Here is a 27,603-nt window from a genome sequence, read left to right on the forward strand (position 1 = left end):
TTGACAGTTAAAAAACCCCAAAACTTTAAGAGCCCCTGGTGTAAGATACAAACACACACACACACATGCAGTGAACACAAGACAGAAACTCTCTCTCTCACACACACACACACACACACACACACACACACACACACACACACACACACACACACACACACACACACACACACACACACACACACTTACAGTGTGATGGTGGATAACTCTGACATCCTGCACGAATGCTGAACAGCCTGTGTGGGCTCACTGAAGCATTTCTGAGCACAGCTGCTACACAGCACAAAGACAACACACAATACAACAAAGACAATGTCTTTAGGGACACAGACGCACAGTCTCACGCTCACACACATCTCCACACTCGGTCACGCACACTCAGGTCTAAGCTGCAGAAGACAAAAATATTATCTGCTGGGCCTCCAAAGATACTATCCGATGGGAGGGGAGCAGGAGTGATGTCTGGATACAGAACAACTCCATAATGAGGTTCAAACTTCCTGACACTGGGTTCTACAAATGAATCTGAAATTTAAAAAGAATCTAGGCAGACATATCAGAGGTTATCACTGAGTATTACAAAAAAATGACTAGATTTACATGTTTGTGCAACATATGCATTTAATATGTTAGCATGTCTCTATAAAAATATCACCCAGCTTTTAGTATACAGATGATACCTTTTGTAGGGTCAGTCGGTTGTAGGTTTTGGTCTTTTTGGTCTTTTGATGCTGGTTTTGGGATTTTTTGACAAGATGAAAAAACGTAATAGTGGCAGCCTCAACTTAAAATTCTGAATCCTAGCTCTGTGAGCAGCATGGTTGCAAGATCTAGACAACTACAGCAATCAAATTTATTAAAGCATTAATTCATTAATTCATCATCCAAATTTTGATATTTCTGAACTCACTTTTAACCCCACTGATTGTAACTTACAGGTAAATGCTCGATTCATTTCCTCCGATATCAGGCGACTGCAGCTTCTGGACCAGGATCACGATTATTCCAATGAAGAGGACGAAATTGATCTGACATGAAACAGAAAATATTGTCACTGCAGTCAGTTGAACATTAGGTCTCTCCCTACTCTGCTCTGCTTGGTTTTCTGTTGCCTCAGGAAGTAGTGAGCAGAGGTTGCTGGTTGCCGTTAAAACTTGTCTACTCAATCACACGCTCGTCTATAAAAAATTATTTTCCCTTTTGTTTCACACCACATTAGGATAGATAGGATTTAAACTGGGGCCACTGTAAGAAAGCCTTTGACATTTAGCTTTTGCTATTGCAGGTGAGCAAGTTAATGACAAAAGGAAAACTAAATGAGCAACCAGTAAGTGTCATACCATTATAGATGCCACCACAGGTCCTTTGATCACCCACCAGAGGGCAGTGTTCTCATTCGTATCCCAGCATCTGGAGGCCAGCAGTACATTTCAGTAATCATACACCATGCTTCAGACATTAGGTAATGCATAACCTCATAGTTTGCCAAACAACAAGCCAGGTTTCAATTATAATACACCAAATAGTCAAATTAGTGAGGAGGATTTAAAATGAAAGGAAAAAACTCAATAACTGAGAATGAAAAACTGAGTAACAAAACTTCGCATAATACTATCAGATGTTTTTTGTTTTCCTACACTCGTATTACATCACATATTGTTCTCAAGAATGATGAAAAAGGATGCAATAACAGAGAACAGAGGCTTATTAATGTACCCAGGGAGAAATTTCATAATGGCAAAACATTATCAGTATTGTCATCAGTATTTTGTTAATAAGAATAGCTAAAACTTCTCATGTAAACATCACCAAACCTCTGTCAATATCAGTTAAGACACTTACATCAATTATATTCATTAAAAATTCCTTAATGACAATATATTATAAAAAAATTGATTGTAATAAAAGTAAAAGAGGTTTTCTGGCCTGTGTTGCTAATAATATGAGACCTGTGTTTATATAACAGCCCTGACGGTTCTTTGTGATCGTTAATGAGCAACTAGTTTCACATGTAAAAGAATTACAGGTGCCAGTGTTCACACATAAAAGAGGCTCCTGCTTAAAGGGCACCAAAAGCAAAAAAAGATAAAAATCATTGTAAAGGTGACCAATATTATAATCTATTGTAACATATTATCCAACAATTTATCTAATAATGTGTAATTATCTAATATAATATTAGAAGACCAGTATTAATAGACACTGATGGACAATGTATGATTTTTACTCCATGGCTCTCAAGTCCTGTTTGAAATGTATTAATAATAAATCAAATATTGGTTGTTTCTAAAATTTAGAGCATAACTAATAGTAACTACAAAATCCAATAAATATTGTGTAATATAATGCATGATATCTGCTTCTAAATTACAGTGGAAGAGGACTGTAAAGCAGCAAAAAGATTATATGCACTTAGTTTCAGTGACTAAAGGTGGGGAAGAGGAGTTCAGACATACCCAGTGTCATGAAAATGGAGCCTCAGAACAGCCCAGACAGTCACACAAATTGTGGGAGTTCCTGTAATCAAGAATAAAAAACAGAAAAAGTAAAACAGAAATAAAGTGCACAATGTTAATGTGACTGCCATAGTTCCTACTAGTCAAATCTCGTCTTTAGACATAAACATAAGCAATCAAAAGGAATCATCTGATTTCAAAAGGCTATATTTTTAAAGTAATGAACAAATTTAAAATACATGTATATAAAGTCAAGGCACTCAATGTTTTTCCCTCCAAACGGAGGCCAAGTCCAAGTCAAATATGTTTTTGCAAACATGTCTGAACAGCTACCGCTGTTGTTACAATACTTACCTGCAACCACGTGAAACTATGTGTTTTAATCGTTACTGGTGAACGGCCTTGTAATTAAAGCACTTTGAAATTGGATGATTCTTTCTAATATACCCTGTATTAAAGGCCACAATCACAATCAGCAGATGAAAGTGATTAGCGTATTTCCCTGCTTCAGCTTTGTTTTGCCAATATTTAAATCATCCATCCATCCATTCGCTTCCGCTTATCCTTTTCAGGGTCGCGGGGGGCGCTGGAGCCTATCCCAGCTGTCATAGGGCGAGAGGCGGGGTACACCCTGGACAGGTCGCCAGTCTGTCGCAGGGCCAACACACAGGGACAGACAACCATTCACACTCACATTCACTCGCACATTCACACCTAGTGGCAATTTGGATTATCCAATTATCCATTATCCAATATTTAAAACAATTAATGGCAAATTTCACTAATCTCTCAAAGGCAAACAAACAGCTATAGTTTAAACAAGACCTCAAGCAACTGAGAAAGAAAACACCACTTGCTTAAAAAAAAAACTTTTATCAAAACTATACAATGCAGAAGATATCTGTTTTTTTACTGTTTATATTCCTTTTTTTCTTTTACTTGAATAAAAGGAATTATAATGTACAAAGAATGGGCTGATAAACAAAATTTTAAATGGTAACCAGCACAGATTTTAAAATTCACAATCTGATTAGTAACTCACTCACTGGCTGCTTCATTTGGTACAATTTGCTAGTATTAGGTTGGATCCCCTTTCGCCTAATGAACGTCTTTAATTCTTCATGGCATGGAATTAACCAGGTACTGGAAACGTTCCTCACAGATGGACCAGAGTCACAGAGACTTTGGTCCATATTGACATGACAGCATCACACACATCACACACATTTGTCATCTCATCATCCATGATGATAATTTCTCGTTCCACCACATCCCAAAGGTGATCTGTTGGACTGAGAATTGATTACTGAGGCCATCTGAGTACAGTGAACCCATTGTCATGTTCAAAAAACCAGTTTGAAATGATGGAAGAGGCCATTAGAAGATGGGTGCACAGTGGTCATAAAGTGACTGACATGGTTAGCAACAATACTCAGTTTAAACAATGCTCAATTGGTACCAAGGAGCCCCAAAATGTCCTCCCCAGCATTACACCACCAGTAGTGTCAACCATTGATACAAAGCAGAAAGGTCCATGCTGTCATGTTGTTTACACCAAATTCTGATTCATCCAAATGTAGCAGCAGAAATTGAGACTCATCAGAATGTGAATTGTTGCTTCCTGTATTTAGCTGACGGGAGAGGCCCCCAGTGTGGTCTTCTGCTGCTGTAGCCCATCTGCTTCAAGGTTTGATTCAGAGATTCCCTTCTGCATACTTGATTTATAACAACTGTTATTTGTTGTCTTCCCATCAGCTCAAAGCAGATTGGCAAATTTTCTTCTGACCTCTGGCATCAACACGGCTTTTCTTTAGCTCAGTGGACCTTTTTTTTTTTTTTTTTTTTTTTTTTTTTTAAAACATTCTCTGTGAAGCATCTAGAGGTGGAATATAGGAAAATCCCAACAAATGAGCAGTTTCTGAAACAGTCAGACCAGCCTGTCTGGCACCAGTAACCATGCCACGTTCAAAGTACAGTAACTTAAATCACCTTTCATCCCCATCCTGATGCTCAGTTTAATCTTCAGCACATCATCATGCCTACATGCCTAAACGCAGTGAGTTGCTGCCATTTGACTAGCTAGATATTAGATATTTGCACTGATAAACTGTTAATAGGAATAGAAATAGGAATATAATAGTAATAAAATGGCCAATGAGTGTAATTAGTCACCACTTTATCCCAATAATGATAATCAAGCAAAAATGTCTACTTACCCCACCCAACAATGGTATACCAGTAGAAGTAGCGTCTCTCGGGAAAGAAAGTCTCCACCAGCAGAGTGAAGAGATACAGACCTTCAATGAACAGCCAGAAATAGTTGGACATGACACAGTAATGGAAGAAAACCATCACTGCTTTACATGCCACCTGCATATGAAGACACATTAGGAGATAAGTTGTGATTACCTATCTGTATGAAATGATTATTATCTTAGAAGATTCTGTACCAATATTAATATAAACAAGAAAAATAATCTTCAAAATTTCAGTGAATTATGATAATCTTGTTTCTTCTGCTCTAAACAGAAAATTTGTGTTTAAATGGTCAGTCTTTATTCAAAAGCAATAGACCCCAAATGTCAGAGTGACATTATCCATGTAAACAACAAGGCTACAGCGCACCGCACAGGACGGTAATAACCCTAAATATTTAGCACGACCTGATGAGCTAACATGCAAATGATCTCCCCCAGCAGCAGGAGCGAGTCACCTACATGCCAGGCGAAGTGTCATGTGATGACACTGTGTTAATGACTAAAGTCCATATACACTGTGGGGTCAACCAATTACAGGACTGATCTGATTCTCTGTACCGCCATGACAATGACCTGCGATCACCATGGCAACAGTGGTAAAGCGTTTGAATTCAGAAAAAAAAAAAAGAAACAGAAAAAAGGGCAAAGTAGCCATTGATATGTTAATAAGACTCTAGCAGAAGATTTCCACTGGTCTTGCTAAAGCCATTAGCGCACCTAATTAGGTTTATTTATCATGGCTGCTTAACAATAGCAAACAATGTATTCTTATCAGACAAAGGCTAAGAGCTTGTTCTGCATTTGTAATCAGGGAGTATTAGTCATCTAATAGCATGTTTGCTTTTTGTAAAATTTGCATCTGATTGAAGTTCTTTCAAAGGTGAACGGCAAACAGGAAACGCTGGAGGAGATGTATTTCTCAGGCTTTCTCAAGCTCTCGCTGTATCTCAAACAAAACAAGCCTGGCCATATTTTTTTATGCCCGTTTTCTTTATAACCTGATTGGCTGGATTTTGGTGGTACACCCAATAAACCAGGAAATGTATTTTACTGACTCTAGTGTGCACTTATTTTGTCAGAGCAGGGATTGTTTAGAATATTAAAGGCTTCAGCTTAAAACAATTGGTTTTAAATGAAAATTAATGATCTAATTAACCTTGGAAATTGAAAATTACCAATTTTTCATTAATCACCAAAACAGCAGTCATAATTGCTTCCCCTGATTAACACCACCAGCAGCGGGTGAAGTTTGTGTTATGGCCTCTAGATGCCCACATAGTATATATATATAATATATGGTTGTTGTTACTGACTGTGTCCACGAAGCAATGGTCGCTGTCTTCCTGAGCGTACAACACGCCGTCCTTGATGAAGACTGAGATGGCTCTCAAGATGAAGGACACAAACAGATTCATGTGAATAAAGTTCCTGGTGCAGTGGAGCTTTCTGGAGAGATGAGAAAGGACATAAACACATCTTTATCTTGTCTTTACATCTGTGCTCTGTTTAACCCTTCGAGCTCCGCATTGATTTAGAAATTACCACATGAAACCTTGTGGAATTCACTCCGAAAGCCTGTTCTTGCACTAACTAAAAACCCCTGAATGTGCTGTGTTTGCAAACTTAAAAATGCTGACGAGCTTTGCTCTAATAACAGATAAGGGCTGGTCCCAGAACAGGGACCTCTAAGATAGAGACATGTTAAAACTGCAACTGGATATTATTGGTGTCTTTGAACCTTAAGATTTATGGTGGGGCGGCTTTAAAACAACCACTGCCACACCCATCTGGTGGTGCATTAGGGAGGTTTAGGTTTGACAGTTTCCCCCACACACACACTGGCCATTTGTGTAGCAATAAGAAAGTAAAGAGAAGTTTGCATTTTCCTCTTAAGCTCAAGGTTTTACTTTATGAATAACTAAACGCAATCCAATAAATGCCTTTCAGAATAAACTGTCTATAAAATGTGCATCATTACCCTTCCATGATTCCAAGCTTTTAGTCGGTGAGTAAAAACAGGGTGAATTTTAAAGACTCATGGCTGTCATTAAGCCTGTCATTGAAACTAAAGGTATAGAGCCAAAACCTAAAGAAACTAAAGATATTTATTTTCCATGAATATACATAAATATAATGATTTATATAATGATCAAAGGTTTTAGTAATAATTTATCAAAGTACAATAATCTTCTCTTGTTGGACTAATGATATAGATTTTTGCTTGAATGTTTGATACAACAAACACACAAAAAAACTATTTTTTAATAAACTTTGTCACTCTTTGAGTTTGTTATGTAAATGTTTAAAAAAATTGTGAACTTATTTTTCCTGTCAAAGATTGATTTTCTAGTCCATCAAAGTTCCAACCTTTACCTATAGTCATGGGATCTGAGCAATGACAGAAATAGTGAGGTCACAAATACAATGAAGTGAAATGAGGTTCCTCTGTAGGGTAGCTAGGCCTGAACCTGTCGCATACATGGACAGCTGTGGAGACATCACAGTGACATAATCAGCTCTGTTATACTTCTTTGAAGTCTCCTTGAAGTTCACTGCCTAGGGTGCATAGTTGGTGCATTGTAATGTAAAGTCTCCACGGATGAGTCCTAAGAAACCTGGCAGAGACAAGAACATCTGCAAGGACCCTCATGCTCACTGTCTAAAGATGAAATTCATGTCACCAAGACCCAAGCGGGCCCCAAAATGCTTTTATCAAAGTCTTAGAGATAAGTGAGGAGCTCGGACATCTGAAGGGAGCTCAGAGTAGAACTGCTGCTTTTCTGTGTTTGAAAGGAGCCAGCTGAAGTGGTCCAGGCATCTGGTTAGGGTCCATATTGGACACCTTCTTTTGGAGATTTTCAGGGCATGCTGATCTGATTGAAAGTGTTGCTGGGGTGAAGGACGTCTGGAGTTGGATTAGAAATGGCTGGCTGAATGAATGGATGGATGGATGGATGGATGGATGGATGGATGCTCAGAAAGCTCACCTGAACCTGCAGAGAATAACCATGGCTGTGGTCAGAGACACAAGCGACGTGCTGTAGCCGACTGTGTAGAGGGCTTTGACTGATGCGTAGTATGGATCCTAATGGAGAAAGACAGAGAATGAGTCTGTGTGCTTGATCTACATGCCATATGGAATAAAAAGATCCACAAAGCCTTACAAGTTTGGTAGTGTTGTCATAGAAGAAACAGACTTCCGCATAGTGAGGAAAAGGCTCTGACCATCCGTACTCAGTACAGTTGCGACTGACCTTCCCCATTTCTGCAAGTAAAAAAATATGCCTGAATAAAACTGCGCTGAATGAAAAAAAACTTGATGTTCAAATAAGACTATCCAAATTTGGTGTTGCCACTCACCATCTTCAGGTACCGTGTAGTCATGAAGGAGCTCCGGACAGTTAACCTCCACAACCTCCCCAACATTGGCTGCTTGCCAGCAGGTAAGATTGTCCCACATCCAATCACATGCTGACAGGCAACGGAAAGGAAACAGAGCAACACATGTGGTGAGTGTGAAGCTCTTTTTGCTGGAAAAATGCAAAGGAAATTGTGCAGACACTAATTAAAAAACTAAGAATTCATGAAAATGAAAATGGTGGTAAAACAGTTCAGTTTGGAAAGATATCTTGCATTTTCTTGGCAAAATGATAAGAACCAAGGAAGCAACTTTCAAATGTTATGGCCTCTCTTAACCAATCTCATTTTATTACTGACCAGTGTTACTACTTGACTAAAATGAGGCATTACCCCTTTGAAGAGTTCTTTCTCCACATGCTCCAGACGGCTCTATTATAGCTTCTCAGACACAAACATTTTAAAGGCAAACGAGCTAAAACAGCTTGTTTCAGAGAATGGACAAACTGAACAACTGTACAAAGGCCCAGTCTAGGTGTGAATCATTTAAGAATAAAAATATGAGAAAAATATACGAACTTGAAATGATTGCAATTGGTTCCCTGTAGTCTTTTAGCTCCATTTTTGGTCTCCTCCAACTCGTTTAGGAAAATTCACGTGGCTCTTTAGATGCTTAATGATCCACTGTGTTCACCAGCTGTTTTGTGTGTGTGCTGTTGGACTCAGATCATGTACGATGTGTTTTCAGAGCTGGTCCTTTACTGCCTGCTATGGCAGAAAAGGACCAGCTCTTTGAGCAGTGAGCGTTTGGAGGAACAGTGAATTTGTGAGGTAAAAGTCAATAAAGCTCTGATCTGCTGCACATAACTTCATATTCACCTTTTATTATCAATGGATATATTTTTTAGTATATAAGCATTAATTATAGCTATTTTAACTATGTGTATTTTGCACTATTCACCACCTTTTATGCTCTAAACGTAGTCACTGGAAAGACCATTAAAGAGGATGTTGATGAAGGAGGTAGGCACAAGTACCTGCATTTATTCACAAACATGTACTGTCAGAGCAAAAATGACAGATTTTGGTTGGTCTAACATTTATCTGTGCACAGACACACCCTTGAGAGTATCAGCCCTCGCTGTCAAAAGAGCTGACAAACGATTCCTGTCTGACCAGCAGCAGAAAAAAGCCCATCATTTCACACTGTAGGGCTGATGCTGTTTTAACAGTTTGTATTCCTGTGGAACCAAAAAACACACTCAGTGATCAGGAATAATGTCAAAAACACACAAAATCTGGAAACTGTAAGGAAACAGAACTATTCTATTGTTCTCCATTCTTGCCTGAAAGGATTTTCCCTGGAAATCATTTCCATATGTTACCCTGAAAAATGTGAATAGAGCAATGGGAAAGGGTGACAGTATGATGCCCTCCCTGGTTTGTTTGCCTTTTTCGCAACTACATTGTCTTTTTGCAGGAAAATGGTCAATGGTTAAGTATAGGTTTTTGCAAGCTGTACCTTATAAAGGAGCAACTCTTAAGGTTTTTGCAGGTTTAATGTGATACAGTTAATTCCCCTGGTGTCCCAGTTGAAGCAAGCTGGAAGCAGCCAATTTCTTAGCTCATTTCCATTTACTGGTTTCTGCTTTGTTTTTTATCTTCTGCTATTCATCTTTCCCAATGCTTGACTGATGCTCAACATTTTTGTTTTTATTCTATGTGTTGGTTTCACAGTTTTAATTTCTGTCTGTCTTTCTCTCGGCTCCCATCTCTTCTCAATCGTTCCCCCTTTTTTCTAGTTTATGCTCGGGCGGTTTATAGTGCTGCAGAGGCAGGCAGAAGTCTGATTTGTGTGCACTTTGAGTGTCTTTGTGACTGGGGGTTATCTGTTCATGTGCATATGTGTGTTTGTGCATGTGTCCGGTGTGTTTGCAGTGCTTTCTCTACTCTGCTTGGCTCTCTAATCTGTTTTGGTTCTGTCTGGTGAGCCGGACACAAAGCCAATTACCTTTTAAAGGGCAAATCTGAGCCAAATGAGCTGCACTGAGCTACAGAGGTAACTGGCTTAATAAAGCTCCCTGTCCCTATCTCACGCAAAATCTCACAGTATGCTGAGTATTTGCCGGGCTTCAAAAATTCAGCATACGAAAATCACACGTCACACATTCTGTACTCTCCATGTAAGTATAAAATACATTTGTACAAAAACACATGGCTGGATTCATAACACTGGTATAATTTCATTTTCTGAAGCAGATTCGATCAACTGGTTTGACTTCCCAAAGGCCACGGCAGTATTGTCAACCATTTGCAGTGCAACATCCACAGATAATTAATTTGTAATGAAAGAAATCTCGGATTTCTGCAAACCAGGCAGTTTTATTTCCTCACAAATGATCTACTGTCAGCAGAAAACAGGAGGATGGCTTCTTTTACAGCGAGGGGAGGATCAGTTAAAGTGTCAAGACTGGCTATTATGTGCTACTGCAGTCTAAAAACTGAAAGTCAAAAACAAAAACAAACTGTCTGTGTTGCAGAGCAATGAGGGAATAAAATAATAACAGAACGCCCAATACAACAAATAAAAGTGTGATAAATTAAAGATGCCCAATTTGACCTCCTAAAGGCCATAGAAGTGTTATCAAAATCTGCACAGTCCAGCATCCACAGATAACCTATTTGGAATCAACTGAAATCAGCAAATCATCTTAATTGAGAAACTGGAGACTGTTTTTGTTGATATCAGTTAATTTTTTATCAGTTTGTTTAGAAATCAATTTTTATCAATCAGAAAAAAATCCTTATCATAACAGCTTTCCTATGCTTTGTCTGACTTGTCGTTTCCTTGTTCTCATTTTTCTCTTTGCTTTTTCTCAAACCTCCATGTCGGATTTCTGCAAACCCGGCAGTTTTATTTCCTCACAAATGATTTGCTGTCAGCAGAAAGCAGCAGGACGGCTTCTTTTAAAGGCGTGGGAGGAGACAGGGATTGGTTAAACGTTCAAGGCTGGCCAATATGTGCTACTGTTTGTGCTACAAAAAAATTGAAAGAAAAAATAAACAAACTGATAATCTTTAAGAGGACTGAAGGAATAAAATAAATAACACAATGCCTCATTTTAATCATTTAAGTGTGAGAAATTGTGCTCACATTTGCTTATGAATGACAGCTCTACTTTACCACCTCATATTGTGCAAAGACAAAGCGAAAACACTCAGATAAAAACAGACGAACCTAATGCAGTTTGCTGTGCAGCACACAGGGAGACTACAGGGCCGACCTTTAAATCTACAGATGAAAAACGAGCTGACCTTACAGCTCCTCTCCTCCTTAAATTTGTTATCTTACGCTCTAAATCTTTTACATTTTCTTTTTTGTTTATTTTTTTTTTCATGGATCTGTGACTGTCGCCAAAGCCGTAAGTCACAGTGCAGTCTGGGATTTGCAGTCTGCTGCAAAGATTTCAAGCAGCAGGAGACCTGTAGCAGTTGCTAATGAAAACCACAATCCATAGCCAAGAAAATAATTGTTTCCAGGGCCCACATAACAAGTTTCCTGTGGGGTTTTTTTTTCCAGAAAAGTGACGTGGATAAAATACAAAAGCAACTCAAGGAAAACATTTTTTTCTTTGCTCTATATGACTGGCCTTTTGAGGTAATGCATTTGCAATGTGAATCAAAAATACAGCTCCATTCATCTTTCATCCTTACATGTCCCTGTATGACCTTTTCAAACATGACAAATGCCAGATCATTGAGTATAAAAACAAGCCTGTATTCCATTAATTCCCATTAAGCTATTCATGACTTTCATCCGCAGATCTGTGTTTTTGGAGCTGACCAAGGCGTAGACCATGTAACCACAGGAGCACAGATATGAAAAGCAGCATATGAAAACGTTGCATACCCACACTTGGGGACGCATCCTCACTTACCATATTCTTCTCCATCTGATTTGTGCATTGCGATCCTCTCCATGCATTTATCATGTTCACGCTTTATTACGCAGTGCCCAGACTCGGAGGCCACCTAAAGAAAACACACACAAGCGCACACACTGATGTGGGGAGACTCGGGAAATATAGTCCACATCAGATGCATTTGACTAGAAATACTCTGTTTGCTTTTGGTGTGGGTGCTCTGCAGAAGACCATGTCGTCCACTTGCTCACTGTGAATTATCAGGATAATGACCTGTGCTATTCTTATACGGGTGCAATTGGGTCTCTGCTAGGGAGGTGGCAGGATAAAAAACATGTACTGGAATGCCTGTGCTGGACATTTGCATTCTCAAGCGCACCTCTAACCCAATGAAAGAGATGTTGCTTGACTGTTATAATAAGACCTATTGTAATAAAACATCCTCTTGTCTCTTATCCATTTTGTCTAAGAGTAACTAACTAAATTTGGGAATAATCTTCTAACACAACCAGGGATTGGGACAGTGGTTCCAAAATTATGGTCCTTCAGACATCCTCTGCTACCCACTAAAACCAAAGCCCATTAAAAAGGCACACAAAAGACACCACAGTGGAGTAAACAAGATATCATCTTCCTCCATGATGCAGTGAGGAAAGCTATTTACTCTCAGGCAGTAGACTTACAGTATGTCTGTCAACTTCTCTGTTGATGTACCCGCGCACTCTCCCTTAAGGCCAATCTCTATTTTGCACCTTTAGCTTTCTTGCAACCCTTCCTTTGCTCTCATAGTGAAATGATAGGTGTAATATATCCCAGCCCTCTGAGCCATGGCTGACTCATCACTCTATCTCCTCTTCGATATGAATTCACTTCAGGCATCGGTACTGAGATAAGATAGGTCATCAGCTGACTGTAAAGATGTCCTAGGACTCACTTCCTTTCTTTATCTTTCAGCACAAGAGCAGAATTTTGAAACACTCCAGGAATGATGTGAAAAATTATTAGAGCTATCCGTTCTCTGGCACATTACCATTTAAAGGGCAACAGTTATTAAATGCAAATAATTTCTCCACCTCTCTGTGATGGCAAAAAATAAGCAAGCAAAAAAAGCCCCACTTCTTCATGTTGTCACAACCGTTTGGTATTCTTCAATAAAACCAGTGGAGTGTTTTAAAGAAAGACCTCTCTGTACCCATCGCAAGCATCCATGTTGCTAAGCAGCAGGTTACCAGCCAGGAGTCAGCACACAGTGTAGGCAAAGATTCAGAAATGAGAAATAATTGGATGCAGATGACTAATATCTGTTTGGCATGAATGCAGACAGGCCTGTAAGATGACAATATGAAATGTGCTGTTCATTCCATTTCAAGTTACTCACCTGTTTTGTGCATGTGTGCATGTGTGTATATGAACCGTTTCCTGTTCCCAAATAAGCTTTAAAATTGTATTTCTGCATGAAATAATCCAAAGATGTAGATATGACTGTAGTAAACATAATGTTTGCAGGCAGTGATGATTACTCAGAATGATGTTTACTGATTCTATCTGCAGAGTAACTTCAGTAAGGCTAATACTTTATGAAAGCATTGCAAGTTCATGCTACAGGAGTTTATTTTGTTATCACTCATGCTTGAGGACATTTTTATGTGAGTGCATGATACCAGAAATAATTTTTAGAAATAATTTTTCCAGAAATATTTTTTTGGTGTCTAGTGCTGTGTGCTGTTGGTGTCAGTAACCTTCAGCTGTAATTGACAGCAAGCTAACTTAAGTGCCTGAAAATGTTAGCTTGCTAAGCTTTCAAATAGTTTTATCACAGTTATACATCTAATGAAAGAGATCATATGAAATACAGTCAACATATGTGACCTGATCTTTAATCAAAATGCTTTTAAGCTGATTATAAAGCAGTGCCTACACTGTAACAAACTAACAAACAAAATACAGTATAATGTGCTGTTTTAAAATGAAAATGTTTTTTTACACATTTACCGATTATTATTTACAGAAACTTCTGTTAAAAAATGGAAATACAAATGTAAAATGTACAACTTAGCTTGGAGATAGTGTACTGGCAAAAAATTGACATTTTGGAGACTGTTTGCTTTCAAAGTAAAAGTTGTTCCATGTGTAAGTTACTGAATATTTGTAGAGAAACATGAAAAAGAAATGACAGTCAACTGTGGCATTTTTTTGAGCGGTACATTTTTAACCTCTGATTGTACCCAGTAAGAGCCAACCACCTCCAGGAACCACTGCCAACCAGCCAGGGAAAAGACATTTTTCCCTAGCAACCAGTGGCTCCATCACGTCCACACTGGCAGACAACTCTTAAGTTATATGTGCAAGACATCACATGAGAAACCCAACAACTCCTTCTTCCCCACTGCTATCAGTCTCTTGAACAGCTGACCTATTTTAACAGTAATAATGATTTTTGCACATATGCAGGTCATCTTGCATATTAAGCTCATAGCTTAATATCTATTTCACACTTAAATTTTGTCTTTATTTATTTATTTATACTGTTTGTATTTTATCTGTTCTATTTCAATTTGCATATATTAACGGGCATCTGCCTGTGGACAGCAAAGAAAGAATTTCATTGCACAGAGAAATGCTTTTCTTTGTACATATGACAATAAATGTTTTGAATCTTGAATCTTTGAATCTTGGATCTTAGTTAACTGTTTAATTTATAGCTTGACCAATATTTACATTTATGATTTAAAATGAGAGATCGCTAAGGCAAAACCTACAAATATACATAATGTTCATGGAAATATACATAAATACAGTATCATAGTTGTTTAGAATTGAAGGATTAAAATGACTGCAAAGTTGTTTATGCAGTTTTGTGCGAGAGAAAATAAATGTACAACGGAAATAAAATATTCAGAGATGTGTTTTTATCCAATAGCTTTAGCAGTATCTTTCTGTGATGCAAAGCTCAACAGAAGTAAAACTTTTTGGTTTACTCTGCTACTTGGTATCGCTACTTTAATCAGAGCTTCCAAAGGTACTGTACTGTAGGTCTGCCATTTACATCAGTTTGAATTGACTACAGCCCTGCAGTGTGGCAAAACAAAACACGCCTGCATGTGGTATTTTGACTAAACACAGGACAGACAGCATTGTGAGTTTTCCCTTTAGCTCTGTTTTGGAGTCTTAAACTTCTGGGGGCAGTAATGCTTTAATTTGACTTCCCTAGCTAGTTGCTAACTTTAGCACAGCCTACACTGGATTTTCAGAGCCTTTTTTTTTAACAATACTGTTGCTTTCTGTAATCTAAACCCACAATATTAGCAAGAATTTCTACCCACTTTAATACATCCTAGCTCTAATAGACAAAAGAACGTGCTTTACGCAGTTATTGAGTTAATGGTTCTTAATGATAATATTCATGCTAACATTAGCTTCAGATGTTGTTAAACCTTGGTACCTTAAAGGCTTTTGTGATGGGTTTTGAGGCCACAATAAGACAGCTAATATTCTGATTAACACCTTTTTTTAAGTTCTTTTTTTAAATGTGGAAATATCAGTATATAATGTGAAATCAGTATTTTTTAAACTTGCTGGTAGAACTATGAGCATCAAAATTTTTGTATTTGATTTTAAAAGACACATAAAACAGGCCCCATGACTAAGCTGTGTAAAAACACAGGGCTCATCAGTATATTTTAAGCGTGCTTTTTAATCTCTGCTCCCTGTAACTCTTCTTCTCTCACACAGATGTCTATCCAGATATGGCCTCCATTCTGAGGCTGCAGAATTCAGTTTCCCCCCTCGAGGCTATTTTTACGAGAGCCAGATAACTCAGTAGCACCCACAGAACCACACAACACAGATAATAACTCCCATATGACGTCGCAGACCACCGGCCCACCGTACAGACCCATCGGACACATAATAAGTACATCACCACAGACATATCTGCCACATCAGTCGCTAAAGGTCAGCCTTAGATGGGCACTGTTCAAAGATGTCAGCTGAAGAAGCACTTCACATATGTCAGGGGGCGGTGACTTGAAGGTTGGAGACAATGTTTCTGGCTGCAAGGTCGCTTTATGAATTCATTTGAGTCACCATCATCAGCTGGCACTGCTGCGAAACTTTTACTAGCAGCTACAAAGGCAAAAAGAAACCATCATCACGGAAAGGACGATATTAACTTTCAAATAACCAAAAGCAATTTCTACATCTGTGTGGTTTAGCCAAGGAAAGAGCTGCTGTGCTGCATCAGTTCTCTGAATATAATTCCTCCCACACACCTTGCACAACTCTTCCATTCTGCTTTTCATTTCAATGAGACCACAGAAAAGTGAGTCACGGCAGATGGATGGGTAGTTCTCTGGTCAGTCAGGCCATCTGTTTTTGTGCTTGCCTTAATGATGAGCTGATCCTGAATCTGTAACGTATGCTGATGTGCTGTGCAAGGGGGTGATTTCCATCCTTCTACTGCTTGTCACAAACACATCAGCAAAAGTGTGGATATAAAAATAAACCAGGCTCGAGCTGAGGAACAGGAGGGTAATAACAGAGGCCTAAACATACCCGTATGGATGGATATATGCATTCCAATGCTCCTGATCACCCGCACAAGCAAACGCACAAACAAACACACACAAATCTGGACAACATACAGATAAATGCCCAGAAGCTACTCACCAAGGGCAACAGAAAGATTGCAGTCAGCAGGAAGCCTCTCATCGTCCCCTGTGAAGTGTTTGCATCCAAAAGGCTCCTCGCTATCTTCGTGTGTGTGTGTGTGCCTGTGTGTTTTCAAAGGGATGCACTAAAAATGCTCCCCACAGCGTCACCGTGCTTCATCAAGGGCTCTGAAACACAGCACACAGAGAAAAAACACTAGAAGAAGAAACAACAACCATCACTCTATTAAGTTTTTCTGAATCATAACAAGAATCGCAATGTGCAGATGCACGTGTGTAACCTAATAATGTTACTGCTGCTAATTGTGGCAACTAAAATGGTTCATTCTTAAGAGTTTCTGCTTTATTTCAAGCGCTGACGTCACTGCTCATGTCAGATGAAGTGAATGAATCTGTGTAAACGAGACACAAAGCCAGAATGACCTGTAACGTCATCTTTGTAAAAAAACAATATTATTTTTAATTTTTTCAAGACTTTATTCAACAGACTTTAAATCACAGTGTGCTTCTAAAGACTGAAAGAACTGTTTACTATAAATATAATTAGTGGTTAATTTAATGCTAATGTCTAAGCCAAATTACACTGAAATGCTTCCTGATGCCTTTATTCATACTGGGTTGATTTTATAAGAGTTACACAACAGTTTTTGGACACTGTGGCATCTTTAATTTTAACCTTTATTCAAGGCAATCTTTGGATGTTTTATGGAGGAACTCTATGAAATAATTTGGATGTTTCCTACACTTCTGCTTTTAAAGGATGTGTTTTATTGTTCCTCTGTGTTTCTTTCATCTTTTGATACCTTCTGACACACAGCACTTACACTCACTTACACTTACACAGCTAAACTAGTCTTGCTTAACAATGTGCATGTGTGACACAATGAGAATCAATTCTGTCATCAGGTATTGTTTCAGGTAACTAGTAACCCTGAAGAAAAAAGATGATATTGTCACTTAAAAATAGAAAAAGAACAATTAGATGTGTTTTTTTGTGTGTGTATCAAAACAATGAATTTAAGTAGTTAATTAACCAGCAGCTTATTTTAGATCAGTTGTCAACTCATATCAAATAATAACAGGCGCAGCCCTTCAGTGCATTTCTGTACATTTCCATCAAACGTTGGATTTTGTTGTTTGTCTAAGCTGTGTAACATGAATATAAACAAGCAAAAAAAAAAAAAAAACAACCCTGATCTATACTGCAGAGCACAACTTGACTCTCATACTAGGAGACATCACACACATAAGCAAACACAGGCCTTCAGTGGGTGTGCATCATTTGATATTTTGTCTCTAAAGCACCCCACACTTTGATTAAATCACAGAGGCAACATTTTACTGAGTAAATAAACAACAGAAAAAGAGATGTCATCATCTATTCACTAAATTAAAACATGAACATGGGTTTGTGGAAGACAAATTGATTTCCAAAAGGCAAGAAATTTGGAAGATTCCTCTAAATTTCCTTTAAGATAATAAAATTCATGTGCCTCGGGTCAGAATTTAAAACATCCCCCTCCCGAACCTCCCTGACTTCATGTCTTACTCATCCGCTCAGCCTCCTGAAAACACAATGATTCACTGCTAACACAAAACACAGCAACACCAGAAACACATAACAAGCACACAACCAGTGAACCAGCAGAACATGCACACCTTCTCCTAAAGATAATTCATGCACACATAGAAACAAATTCCACTCTGCATCCCCTCCTTCTTGTACTGAATCCAATTACCTCTAAAGCATCTCTCGGATGCTTTATCAAGTAACAGGACAGAGTGTGCTCAGAGGAAAAATCCAGAGATACAGAGGAGGAAGACATATGTCCAACAGGGCTGAAAGCAAACTTTCGGGGTGAGCAATCAAACCGAAATGCACAAATAAAACAGGGACGGGCAGATAGGTACGGGGACTGGAATGATCGCTCCGCTCTTTTTTTCCACACTCCATCTATTTAACCCAAAAGCAGTCACGCTGCTCTGGGCTTCAAATGAAGTTAAAAACGGCCTTATGTAGAGCAAATCAATGTCTCTGGTCCTGAGAAAGCTCTGGTGCAGAAAACAACAGACGGGCAGAACTATCCTGAGGGCGAGAAAGCCAAGAGAGTCTTTGCTTCGCTCAGTACTGAGTCACCAGGAAATATTGGAAGGTTTGCAGCCATGGGACTATTCAGGTTTATTCACTGCATGAAGCAGAAGACGAAGCTATAACAGTTTTTACTCACATCTGTTTGGCACGGATGTCAACAAAAGCTGAAAAGAAAACACTGGGAAACACATCCACTCACCAAGATGTCAATCAACCAAAAGACTCTCTCTGTGTTTGTGTCTATAAGCAGATGCATGACTAAAACGAGAGAAAATCTGAGACCCAGTGCAGATTCATAAAGATTTATGTTCACTGCAAAGGGAATTTTACAGAACAGTTCCCTCTTCCCTGTATGTGCGTTGAATTCCCCAGAACATTGTGTTGCATCAATAAATCATTTCCAATTCAAAGCGATCCCGATAGGACCGAGAAAACCGCGTCCAATCAACCCACTTCCAATGCCGTGAACGTGTACCGCAATTCAAAACCTCCACAAACATTCAATGAATGTTCCTCTGCCAAAGCACAGAGGTCACATGGCCCACATACCGCGGATGAAGCCTCTTTGCCTGTCATTTAAATCACAGCTCGCAAAACGTCAGTTGATTTCTATCATATCACAGGGAGAAGAAATCAGTCTACACAAGACACAGTAAGTGACATTTGCTTTCTCCTTCGCTAAACCGCACAGAAGGGGCGATTTTTTTGTCCTGTCTTTTTCCTTTATTTCCACATTCGCACATCTTTAACACATCAGGCATGTGTGTGACCTTCGCTTGCACATGTAGCAGGAAAAAAACCGTCAGCCTTCCCCTTTACTCGGCACGTTCACTTGAAACGAATTCACTGCTTCCCATTTTTCAATAAAACACACACACACAGCGTTTTAAAGACCTGCAGGCTTCAGCTGAATGCCTCCTTAATTCACCAGTCACATCGAAAGCCACAGATGTGAGTGAAAGCGCGCCGCGTTCGCCCCGGAAAACAAGTCAAAGCAACTTACCGATGCCTAATTTTCACCGGCGCAAATGTCTACACATGGAGCCATCGGCATTTACGGTTCTGCGGCGGTGTTTCTACCTTGTTTTCACTCCTAAGACAGTTATAAAAAAAGCCCGTCCTGGGAAAAAAAATAGACAGGTGCCGTTACTGCTGCTGTTGTTGCTGCTGCTGCTGCAGGACGCACTCGCCGCTTTGGCTGCTGCGGCACCACGACGAGGTGGAAGAGGAGGAGGATGAAGAGGATGATGATGAAGGTGTCAGTACCTTTGGGGTTCTCGCCTCGTCAGACACGCAGAAAGCAAAGTGAGACAGCTGTTTAGTCTATAAGTGCATCGATGCAGCGCGGGGAGGAGACAGATTTTCAAAGTCTGGGATGTGCTGGAAGAAAAAACATCCTCCTCACGTCTTTGCGTCGCGTGCGTGCGGGGGACTTTGTTTCCAAAAAGAAACTACTCATAAAACTCTGACATTTGCGCCTGCGCCTTTCAGACGCTCCAGAAGGTACAGGGTCCGGTCCCCTGCTGTGCGCAATTTGTGAGGCACTGAGTGGGCAGCGTGATGTGCGTGACTCACATTTAGTCAGAACTTTAACATCTGAATTCTTGCATGTGCTACTTAGAAAGCCCAAATTGCATGCTGGTCGAGTTACGACTGTCAATTGGACTCCAAAAGGCGTGGCCCGTAGAGGCCACTGTGGCCCGCTGGCGATGCTGTTTACTTTCAGGACCACGGACAGCACACACAAGAAATCGCCGCAGGGAACCAATGAACTGAAAGCAACGCCTTCAGTCAACCACGCGACCTTTTACCAGCAGCTAAACAAACCTTAGGTATCAATATTAAGCTGCTTTAATTAAATCTCCAGTTGAGTTTCTTTGTTGGGATCCACACAGGAGAGCAGCCAGACGAGTGAATTACTCAAAAGGCCAAGAAGAAGCAGTTTCTGATTTGGAAAACAAGTCAAAAGGCTACAAAGACATGCAACAAGATGACCAATACTTTAACCCCCCGCACAAAATTACATTCAAAACATGCAAAGTGTCAGTATATTGTGGTTGCAAAAGTACAATTGAGACAAAACTACAGAATGAAAAACCACAAACCTGTATCAACAAAGGCAAAGAGAACTAAAACCAGCAGATGCAAAACAAGTGAAACTGGATACAAAGTAACATCATAAAACATCAATATTGAAAAGCAAAATGAACAGATAAAAAGATACAAAATGAGCAAAACCAGACACTCAGCAATAAAGACAAAAAGCTGTCCCTCCTAGTCTAACCACTGCAGCAGTGGGTAGATCTGGGACAACTTTTTGGGTGAGATCAGTCAAGAGGCTGGTCAGTTATGCAAAGCCGGGAACGAACTGGCGGTAGTAACTGGCCAGCCCCAAGAACCGCCTCATCTCTTTTTTGGTTTTGGGACATGGGCAGGATGCAGTGGTTGCAGTTTTATCCATCTGCAACAAGAGGAATTGACGTGTGACAAATTGCTACAGGCCATATGGAGAGGAGAAGGCCCTCTGCTACTAGCCCTTGGTTAAATCCAGTGTTGTGAAAAAGCAAGCCATGCCTAACCAGTCCAGGAGCTCATTGACCTAGGGCATCAAACTGTGACACTTCATTCACCGTGCGATAATCGACACAGAACTATATAGACCAATCTTTCTTCACCACAAGAACCACTGTGTGACTCTTCTATTACTGCCAGCTTTAGCATTGCAACCAATTCCCTCTGAACAATTTGTCTCTTATGTTCACGTAACTTGTAGGGCCGTGAACACACCGTCATGCCAGGGCGTGTATCGAAATGGTGCTCAATGAGACTGGTGCGACCAGGTAGGGAGGAGAACACATCTGTAAAATGATGTTGCAATGCAGCAACGTCTGCTCCTGTGTGAGATGGTCATCACAATGGAGGGAGGGGGGAATAGTGGAATTTGGCACCTTTGGCTCCAACTCTTCTCTCCTTCACCTGGATCACCAGAGATGCAATTTCAGCCTCTCTCCATGCTTTTAGGAGGTTGAATGTGATATATCTGTGTAGCTTATCCCCTGTCCAACCGTACCACCTCATAGTCTAGGTCCCCACTGGTCGTGTGACCACAAAGCATCCTTGTCAATTGGTGAGTAACTTTGAGCTAGAAGATGGGAGTACTACAAGCACAATACGTTTTTCAACTCCACTCAGGACACCACACACAGCCATCCCATCAGGTCCTGGCATCATACTCAAATAGGAAAGACATGATTAGACGATGGTGGTTAGCTGTTCTGGTCAGCCTCCCCTGACACCACACCCTGAACCCAGTGCTTTGACAACTTGGAAGAAAAATGTGTCACCTATTTGGAGTCACATAAAGCAGCTATTTATGCATATTATTTATGCATATTTTTCATACATGAATTAATTCTGCATTGATTCATTGAAACAAACAAAGAAGCTTATTTTTATGCTCAGTTTAAACCTTTTTTTAAAGCTGTTTCTTTAACCTGCCAGAATCCAAGGATATAGGCAGTTTCCAGTGTTTTGAGTGCGGCTCGACTGAGACATGATTGATCACCCAGCATGAGGCTTTTGATGGGTTGGCTATAAATCAATGAAGCATAAAAAGTATTAAATCCAGAGAACCAAACAGGAAATAGAAAAGGCCACATTAACTGCCTTGAAGACACTCGGCTCTATCAAAATGTATGAAATAGGGGTGGGGGTGGGGCCCATGAAGAGCAATGACGCATGCCTCCCTCTGTTCCTGGAACATTTTAACACTGTTACTGGACTTGCCTCAAGGAGAGACACAGAAATGCTCCCAGTGAGACAAGTTCAGAAAATCTTCTGTTATTAAAGTCAGAGATTTGTGGAGTGTTGTACATCATAGCACGTGAGACAATGATTTTAGCCTTGTTTCCATGGCAAACACGGATTCTACCAGTTACTTTCAGTAATTTGGCTTTCCAGTTCTCTATTAACTCGAGACCAAGCAGCAAAGCAATTGCAGAATCCTACTGCTGTGATAATTGCCTCTGTGTGTGAGCAGAATAGCAAGGCAAGAAGAAGATAAAGCTGCTTGTGTTTATATTTTTTTTCTAAAATATCCACATTCTTAGAGTCTTTCAGTGCAATTACTGCACAAACAGTCAGTTTAGGGTTTCAGGCATTCAGTCATGGATGGTAATGGGTACTATAATAGAAATGTGTGTCTGTGTCAAGGGTCAAACCACCAACTCTGGATATAAAATAGCCTCTAAACCACAATGGTAACCTGTGTGTTATATGACACTGGTGTTCATTTTATCCAAATAAAAATCCTAAAACACAAAAAAGAGAGACAGAGATAATTGTGATTTATTAAAAAATACTATGGTATTAAAATATTTTCTAAAAGGTTGTGGAACTAATATTAATCAAGCTTTAAAAGATTTTCAAGAGTGAGTGACTTGGGTTTTTCTTTTTTTTTTGCATAAAACCACATTTTTCTCTCCTCTCTGAAAGATGATTTAAGATGTTGTCATTTGTAACCTGAACGCCTTGACAACTCCATTCATAAATTCAAATAGCTGATGCTTAGCAGATTCATGGCTTACCATGCTAATTGTCTTAGTTTAGCCTGTTAACATACTGAAATAGACTTTTTTCTTTTAGCCAGTGCCACAGAGGATCATCTACCTCCATCTCACCCCATCTCTATATCATCCTCCTCTGCACCAACCCTCTGCATAAATGGGGAGAAAAATGCTAAGATGTTGTAATTGACACTAAACCCAAAGTACAGTTGAAAGTAATTGGAAGGCCATTATATTTGTAGGTATTTGGTAATAACCAGTGTTACTACTGATCATCCCAAAGGGCACATGAATGCCTATACATAAAAACAACAACAAAAAAACAAACAAACAAACATCATCCTACTAGAAGTAGGAAGTACCAAGTTTAAGGAAAATGAAAGGGTTCAGTAGGATTTGACCAGAGGGCACCTTAAAAGCCTTAAAAGGCAATCCAAATAATGGTTGTTTACTCATATGGATAAATAAAGTTGGTAGCACAGCAATAAAACTTGCAAACAAGTACACAAGTGGAAGGTGCTCCACATGGTCTACTGCCAAATATAACATTAAGCATTACATTTTACACTCTGTCCATTTACACAGATTCAAGAACATCCCCAGGAAGAATTTGCTTCTTTAGTCGTGTTATTGATATAACAAGTGCGTACGCTCCATTGGGCCGCCACTCAATGGGGTTCACCACAGGACTTCTCTCCTACTCTGTCTGCCATCATGCACTAATCAGACTATTGGATTGCCATGGAGACTCATCTTTGACAGCATGTGGGAGGATAGCATCAAGTGGTTGAGTGCAAAGACCACCTATCCATCTCATCGCTGAGAGGACGCTGTGGGGAACCAGGCAAGACCTCCTCCTAACTTCCATGCCATCTTCATTCTCCTCCCACATGTCAACCTCCCACAGAGTGGCTCACATGGAGGGGATTAATCAATCAGCTATGCACATGAGGCAAGGCAGGGAAGGAGGAGGAAAACTATCCCTTAGTTATGCTTCTTGGCGATACAGTGCCAAAAACACAAACTTTATAGAGCTTAAAAACTTGACAATAATTAAAGCCTGTTTGTAGCCATAATGCAAGCTAGATGGCTGCCTTGGACAGCATCAGAGGAGCTTCAGAGAAAAAGGCTAGAACTTCAACTATTCTTCTTTTACTCCTTTGTCGTCTGAACATTTTTCCACACTTGATTCATTCAATAATTTGTAATTTCCTAATCCTAACCAAAAAGAGAGGCAAAGGTAAATTAAACAGTAACATTATTTAAACTTCATAATAGCTGTCCAGCTAACACAATGCATGGATAAAAGCACTGGGCCACCTAGACATTACACCATGGAAATCCATGCAATGAAGCTCCCGCTGTATGGTTTTTATGCTGATGTTAATGTCAGAGAAAGTTTGGCGCTATTGAGTCAGCAGAGCATTGGTGACTTTTATGCATTATGGCCTCAACACTAAGTGACCCTGCTTTGTAACTTTATGTGGTCTGACACTTTGTGGATCCGTTGCTGTGGTTCTTAAATGCTTCCACTCTGTGATTATGCCACTTACAGTTGACCCCTGGAAAATATAGAAGGGAAGAAATTTCACAAACTGACTTGTTGCAACATTGGCATCCTGATGGGGAGATGGAGCGTGAATCGGACCAGTAAGTTGGTGCAGCGTCAGCAGTAATGTGGGCATTGAGCTATTGTGGTGAAGAGAGAGCTGTGCCAAAAGGCAGTGGTTTCCTCTGCAGGGTTGCTGAGCTCAGCCTTAGAGATCGAGCAAGGAGCTCAAACATCCAGTTGGAGTGCAGCTGCTGCTCTTTTATGTTGAAAGCAGCCAGTTAAGGTGGTTCGGGTATCTGATTAGGATGCTTCCATGGCAAGTCCCTTTGGAGGCTTTATGAGCACAATGAACTGGGAAGAGATCCCAGGGTATACCCCAAAACCCCCTGGAGAGACTATATTTCTTGGCTAGCCTGGAAATGTCTCATATCTCCCAGGAGGGACAGGAAAATGTGATTGGGGGGAAGGATGTCTGTAATACCCTGTTTATCCACCATGACTTGATTTCAGAAAAACAGAAGAGAATGGACGGATGGAATCAAATAGATAACAACTGTAAGGCTTAAAGGTTGGGTTATTGGAGCGTGGCCCAAAGAACTAGCATTTTCCACCTACTGATTTTGAGTCTCCTGTACTTAAGATTTTTATTTTTACTCATCATGCATCACAGTCTATCTGTTAGTCGAACCTTGGATTCAGGAGGAGCAATGTGGTTTTCATCCTGGCCTGGTTTCAACGCTGGACGAGCTCTTCATCCTCTCAGGGCTATATGAGTATGTGTAGATAATGTAAACTGTAAAACGGACTAGGATGCCTCCTGGGTGAAATGTAGTCACCTTTGCCACTCACTATGTATTATACACCTCTACATTTAATTATCTGTTATTATTATCTCTGGCTCTCTTCCACAGCATGTCTTTGTCCTGTCTTCATCCACTCACCCACAACCAGTCGCGCCAGATGGCCCCGCCCCTCCCTGAGCCTGGTTCTGCTGGAGGTTATTTCCTGTTCAAAGGGAGTTTTTCCTTCCCACTGTTTTCTTTGTATTATTGTAGGGTCTTTATCTTTCAATATAAAGCACCTGGAGGCAACTGTTGTTGTGATTTGGTGCTATATAATTAAAACTGAACTGAATTGAACTATAACAATAACACCCTGAAATTCAGTGAACTCTAGAAAAATCCATACTTTCACAACTGTTTGTAAAGGCAGACTAAATGGCTACATTCAGTTTTGCTGATTTTATACACCTATGGCAATGAGAAGATTACAGAGTAGTTATAAACTTGACACATGTTAAATTTACCATTTATTAATGATGGTTATTGTAATGTCTTGTGCTTGATTTAGACTTCTGTGGTGAATTTATATAGCTACTATGACTCAAGTGGCTGAAACTGTTGCCAGCATTCATGCCTGTGCTGCTATGTCGGGGGATGATTCCTAATTGTACGAGGAAATATATAAACATGGGGGAAATATGTTACCTCCAAAAAAAGTGACCACAACAAAGAGTCATGACCCAGGAGCGAAAAAAGTCCCAGCATTTTATTTGTTTCTATCATGCCTGGCACTGCTTATAAAACCACTAAGTAATTAACACATAACAAACCATACACAAGCACGAATGCTGGCAACGACATCGGCCTCTTATGTGTAGTCGGTTGTCAGATCATAGACTCTATAAAGATTGACTGTAGGAGTTTAAATCAACTATTACACTGAAGGTTACATTGTAATGGTTTCAAAAAGGTTTTGTGGTTATGATGTACCTACAGTGCAGACTTAATACAAAACTATATTTCCACACAGTATTCCTGTGGATAGTGAGTACAGGGATATGGCAAAAGAGATTTCTTTAATGTTAATGCTGTAATCTTTATTTTCTATAATAATATGCAGAATTTTTAGAAATCTCATTTTATGAGTTTATGTATTTAAAGTCAGCTAATCTATAGTGTAGTAAGTACTAAGTGCTACTACTAGGTTGGTAGGTTTCACAAAATTTATAAGCTAAGATTCACACAAAAGGAACGCTTGCAAAAAATGAAGAGAAAATTATACATTCTTAATGCAAAGTTAAAACAGAAATGTCTAGAAAGTGCATGGTTAACAGTACAATGAACAGAAAGACTGGATCATAAAGTATAATCCAGACATTTATAAATGAAAGTCTTACCACTAGCTTGAGGACACTGATGTGGGCAAATCAGTTCCTGCACAAATAATCAGAAACAGATCATGTTTGAATCACAAACAGACACTAATAATACATTGTTTCATATCAGTCTCATGACAAAAGGTAGACTAAGTTAGAACAAAGTCGAGTATTTATATGAAGTCTCTCTATAGTTGATGACATTTAATTGTCACAACATCATCTAGTCTAAGTCTCTCCAGGGTGCCAATGGATGTCTTGCACAGGGCACTAAACTCTTTGGAAAAGTCTTAGTAATTATCATAAACAAAGACAGTTCTGCCAAGGTGACTGGCAACTTCAACTGGTGTTTCCTCTACATTTACATTATATCTTCACAGGACGTCTGTTGGGTTGGTTTATAGCACAGAAACGAGGGGAATGAAGAGGAGGAAGACTGTTGATCTTCCAGCACAGACGGAGCTAAAGTTTTCTCAAATGGCAGATGGTGAGATGAGCAAAAGGCTGAATAAAAACTCAGAGTTCTCAGTTATGAGCTCTCACCCACTTATTAGCTTTTAACGAGAAATGCA

The 27,603-nt window shown here is 39.6% G+C and overlaps 1 protein-coding gene across 3 annotated transcripts in view; it reads right to left on the bottom strand.

Moving 5' to 3' along the window:
• The window catches only part of LOC116315306 (pituitary adenylate cyclase-activating polypeptide type I receptor-like), a 28,990-nt gene extending 8,910 nt beyond the window's left edge, over nt 1-20,080 (bottom strand). For 2 of the 3 annotated variants that reach the window (XM_039602802.1, XM_039602801.1), the window contains exons 1-11: nt 19,760-20,080; nt 16,663-16,832; nt 12,010-12,103; nt 8,075-8,185; nt 7,879-7,979; nt 7,702-7,799; nt 6,028-6,160; nt 4,673-4,826; nt 2,457-2,517; nt 1,341-1,410; nt 937-1,028 (exon numbers count right to left, since the gene is read on the bottom strand). In XM_039602802.1, coding sequence (XP_039458736.1) covers nt 937-1,028; nt 1,341-1,410; nt 2,457-2,517; nt 4,673-4,826; nt 6,028-6,160; nt 7,702-7,799; nt 7,879-7,979; nt 8,075-8,185; nt 12,010-12,103; nt 16,663-16,704 — 956 coding nt within the window. In that variant the 5' untranslated portion in view covers nt 16,705-16,832; nt 19,760-20,080. Of the gene's footprint in view, nt 1-189; nt 274-936; nt 1,029-1,340; nt 1,411-2,456; nt 2,518-4,672; nt 4,827-6,027; nt 6,161-7,701; nt 7,800-7,878; nt 7,980-8,074; nt 8,186-12,009; nt 12,104-16,662; nt 16,833-19,759 lie in introns of all 3 variants that reach the window. The other variant, XM_031733573.2, reaches the window with a different exon arrangement.
• Between the last annotated feature and the right edge of the window lie 7,523 nt (nt 20,081-27,603).

This window comes from Oreochromis aureus, linkage group 18, assembly GCF_013358895.1.
Source record: "Oreochromis aureus strain Israel breed Guangdong linkage group 18, ZZ_aureus, whole genome shotgun sequence".
NCBI lineage: Eukaryota > Metazoa > Chordata > Actinopteri > Cichliformes > Cichlidae > Oreochromis > Oreochromis aureus.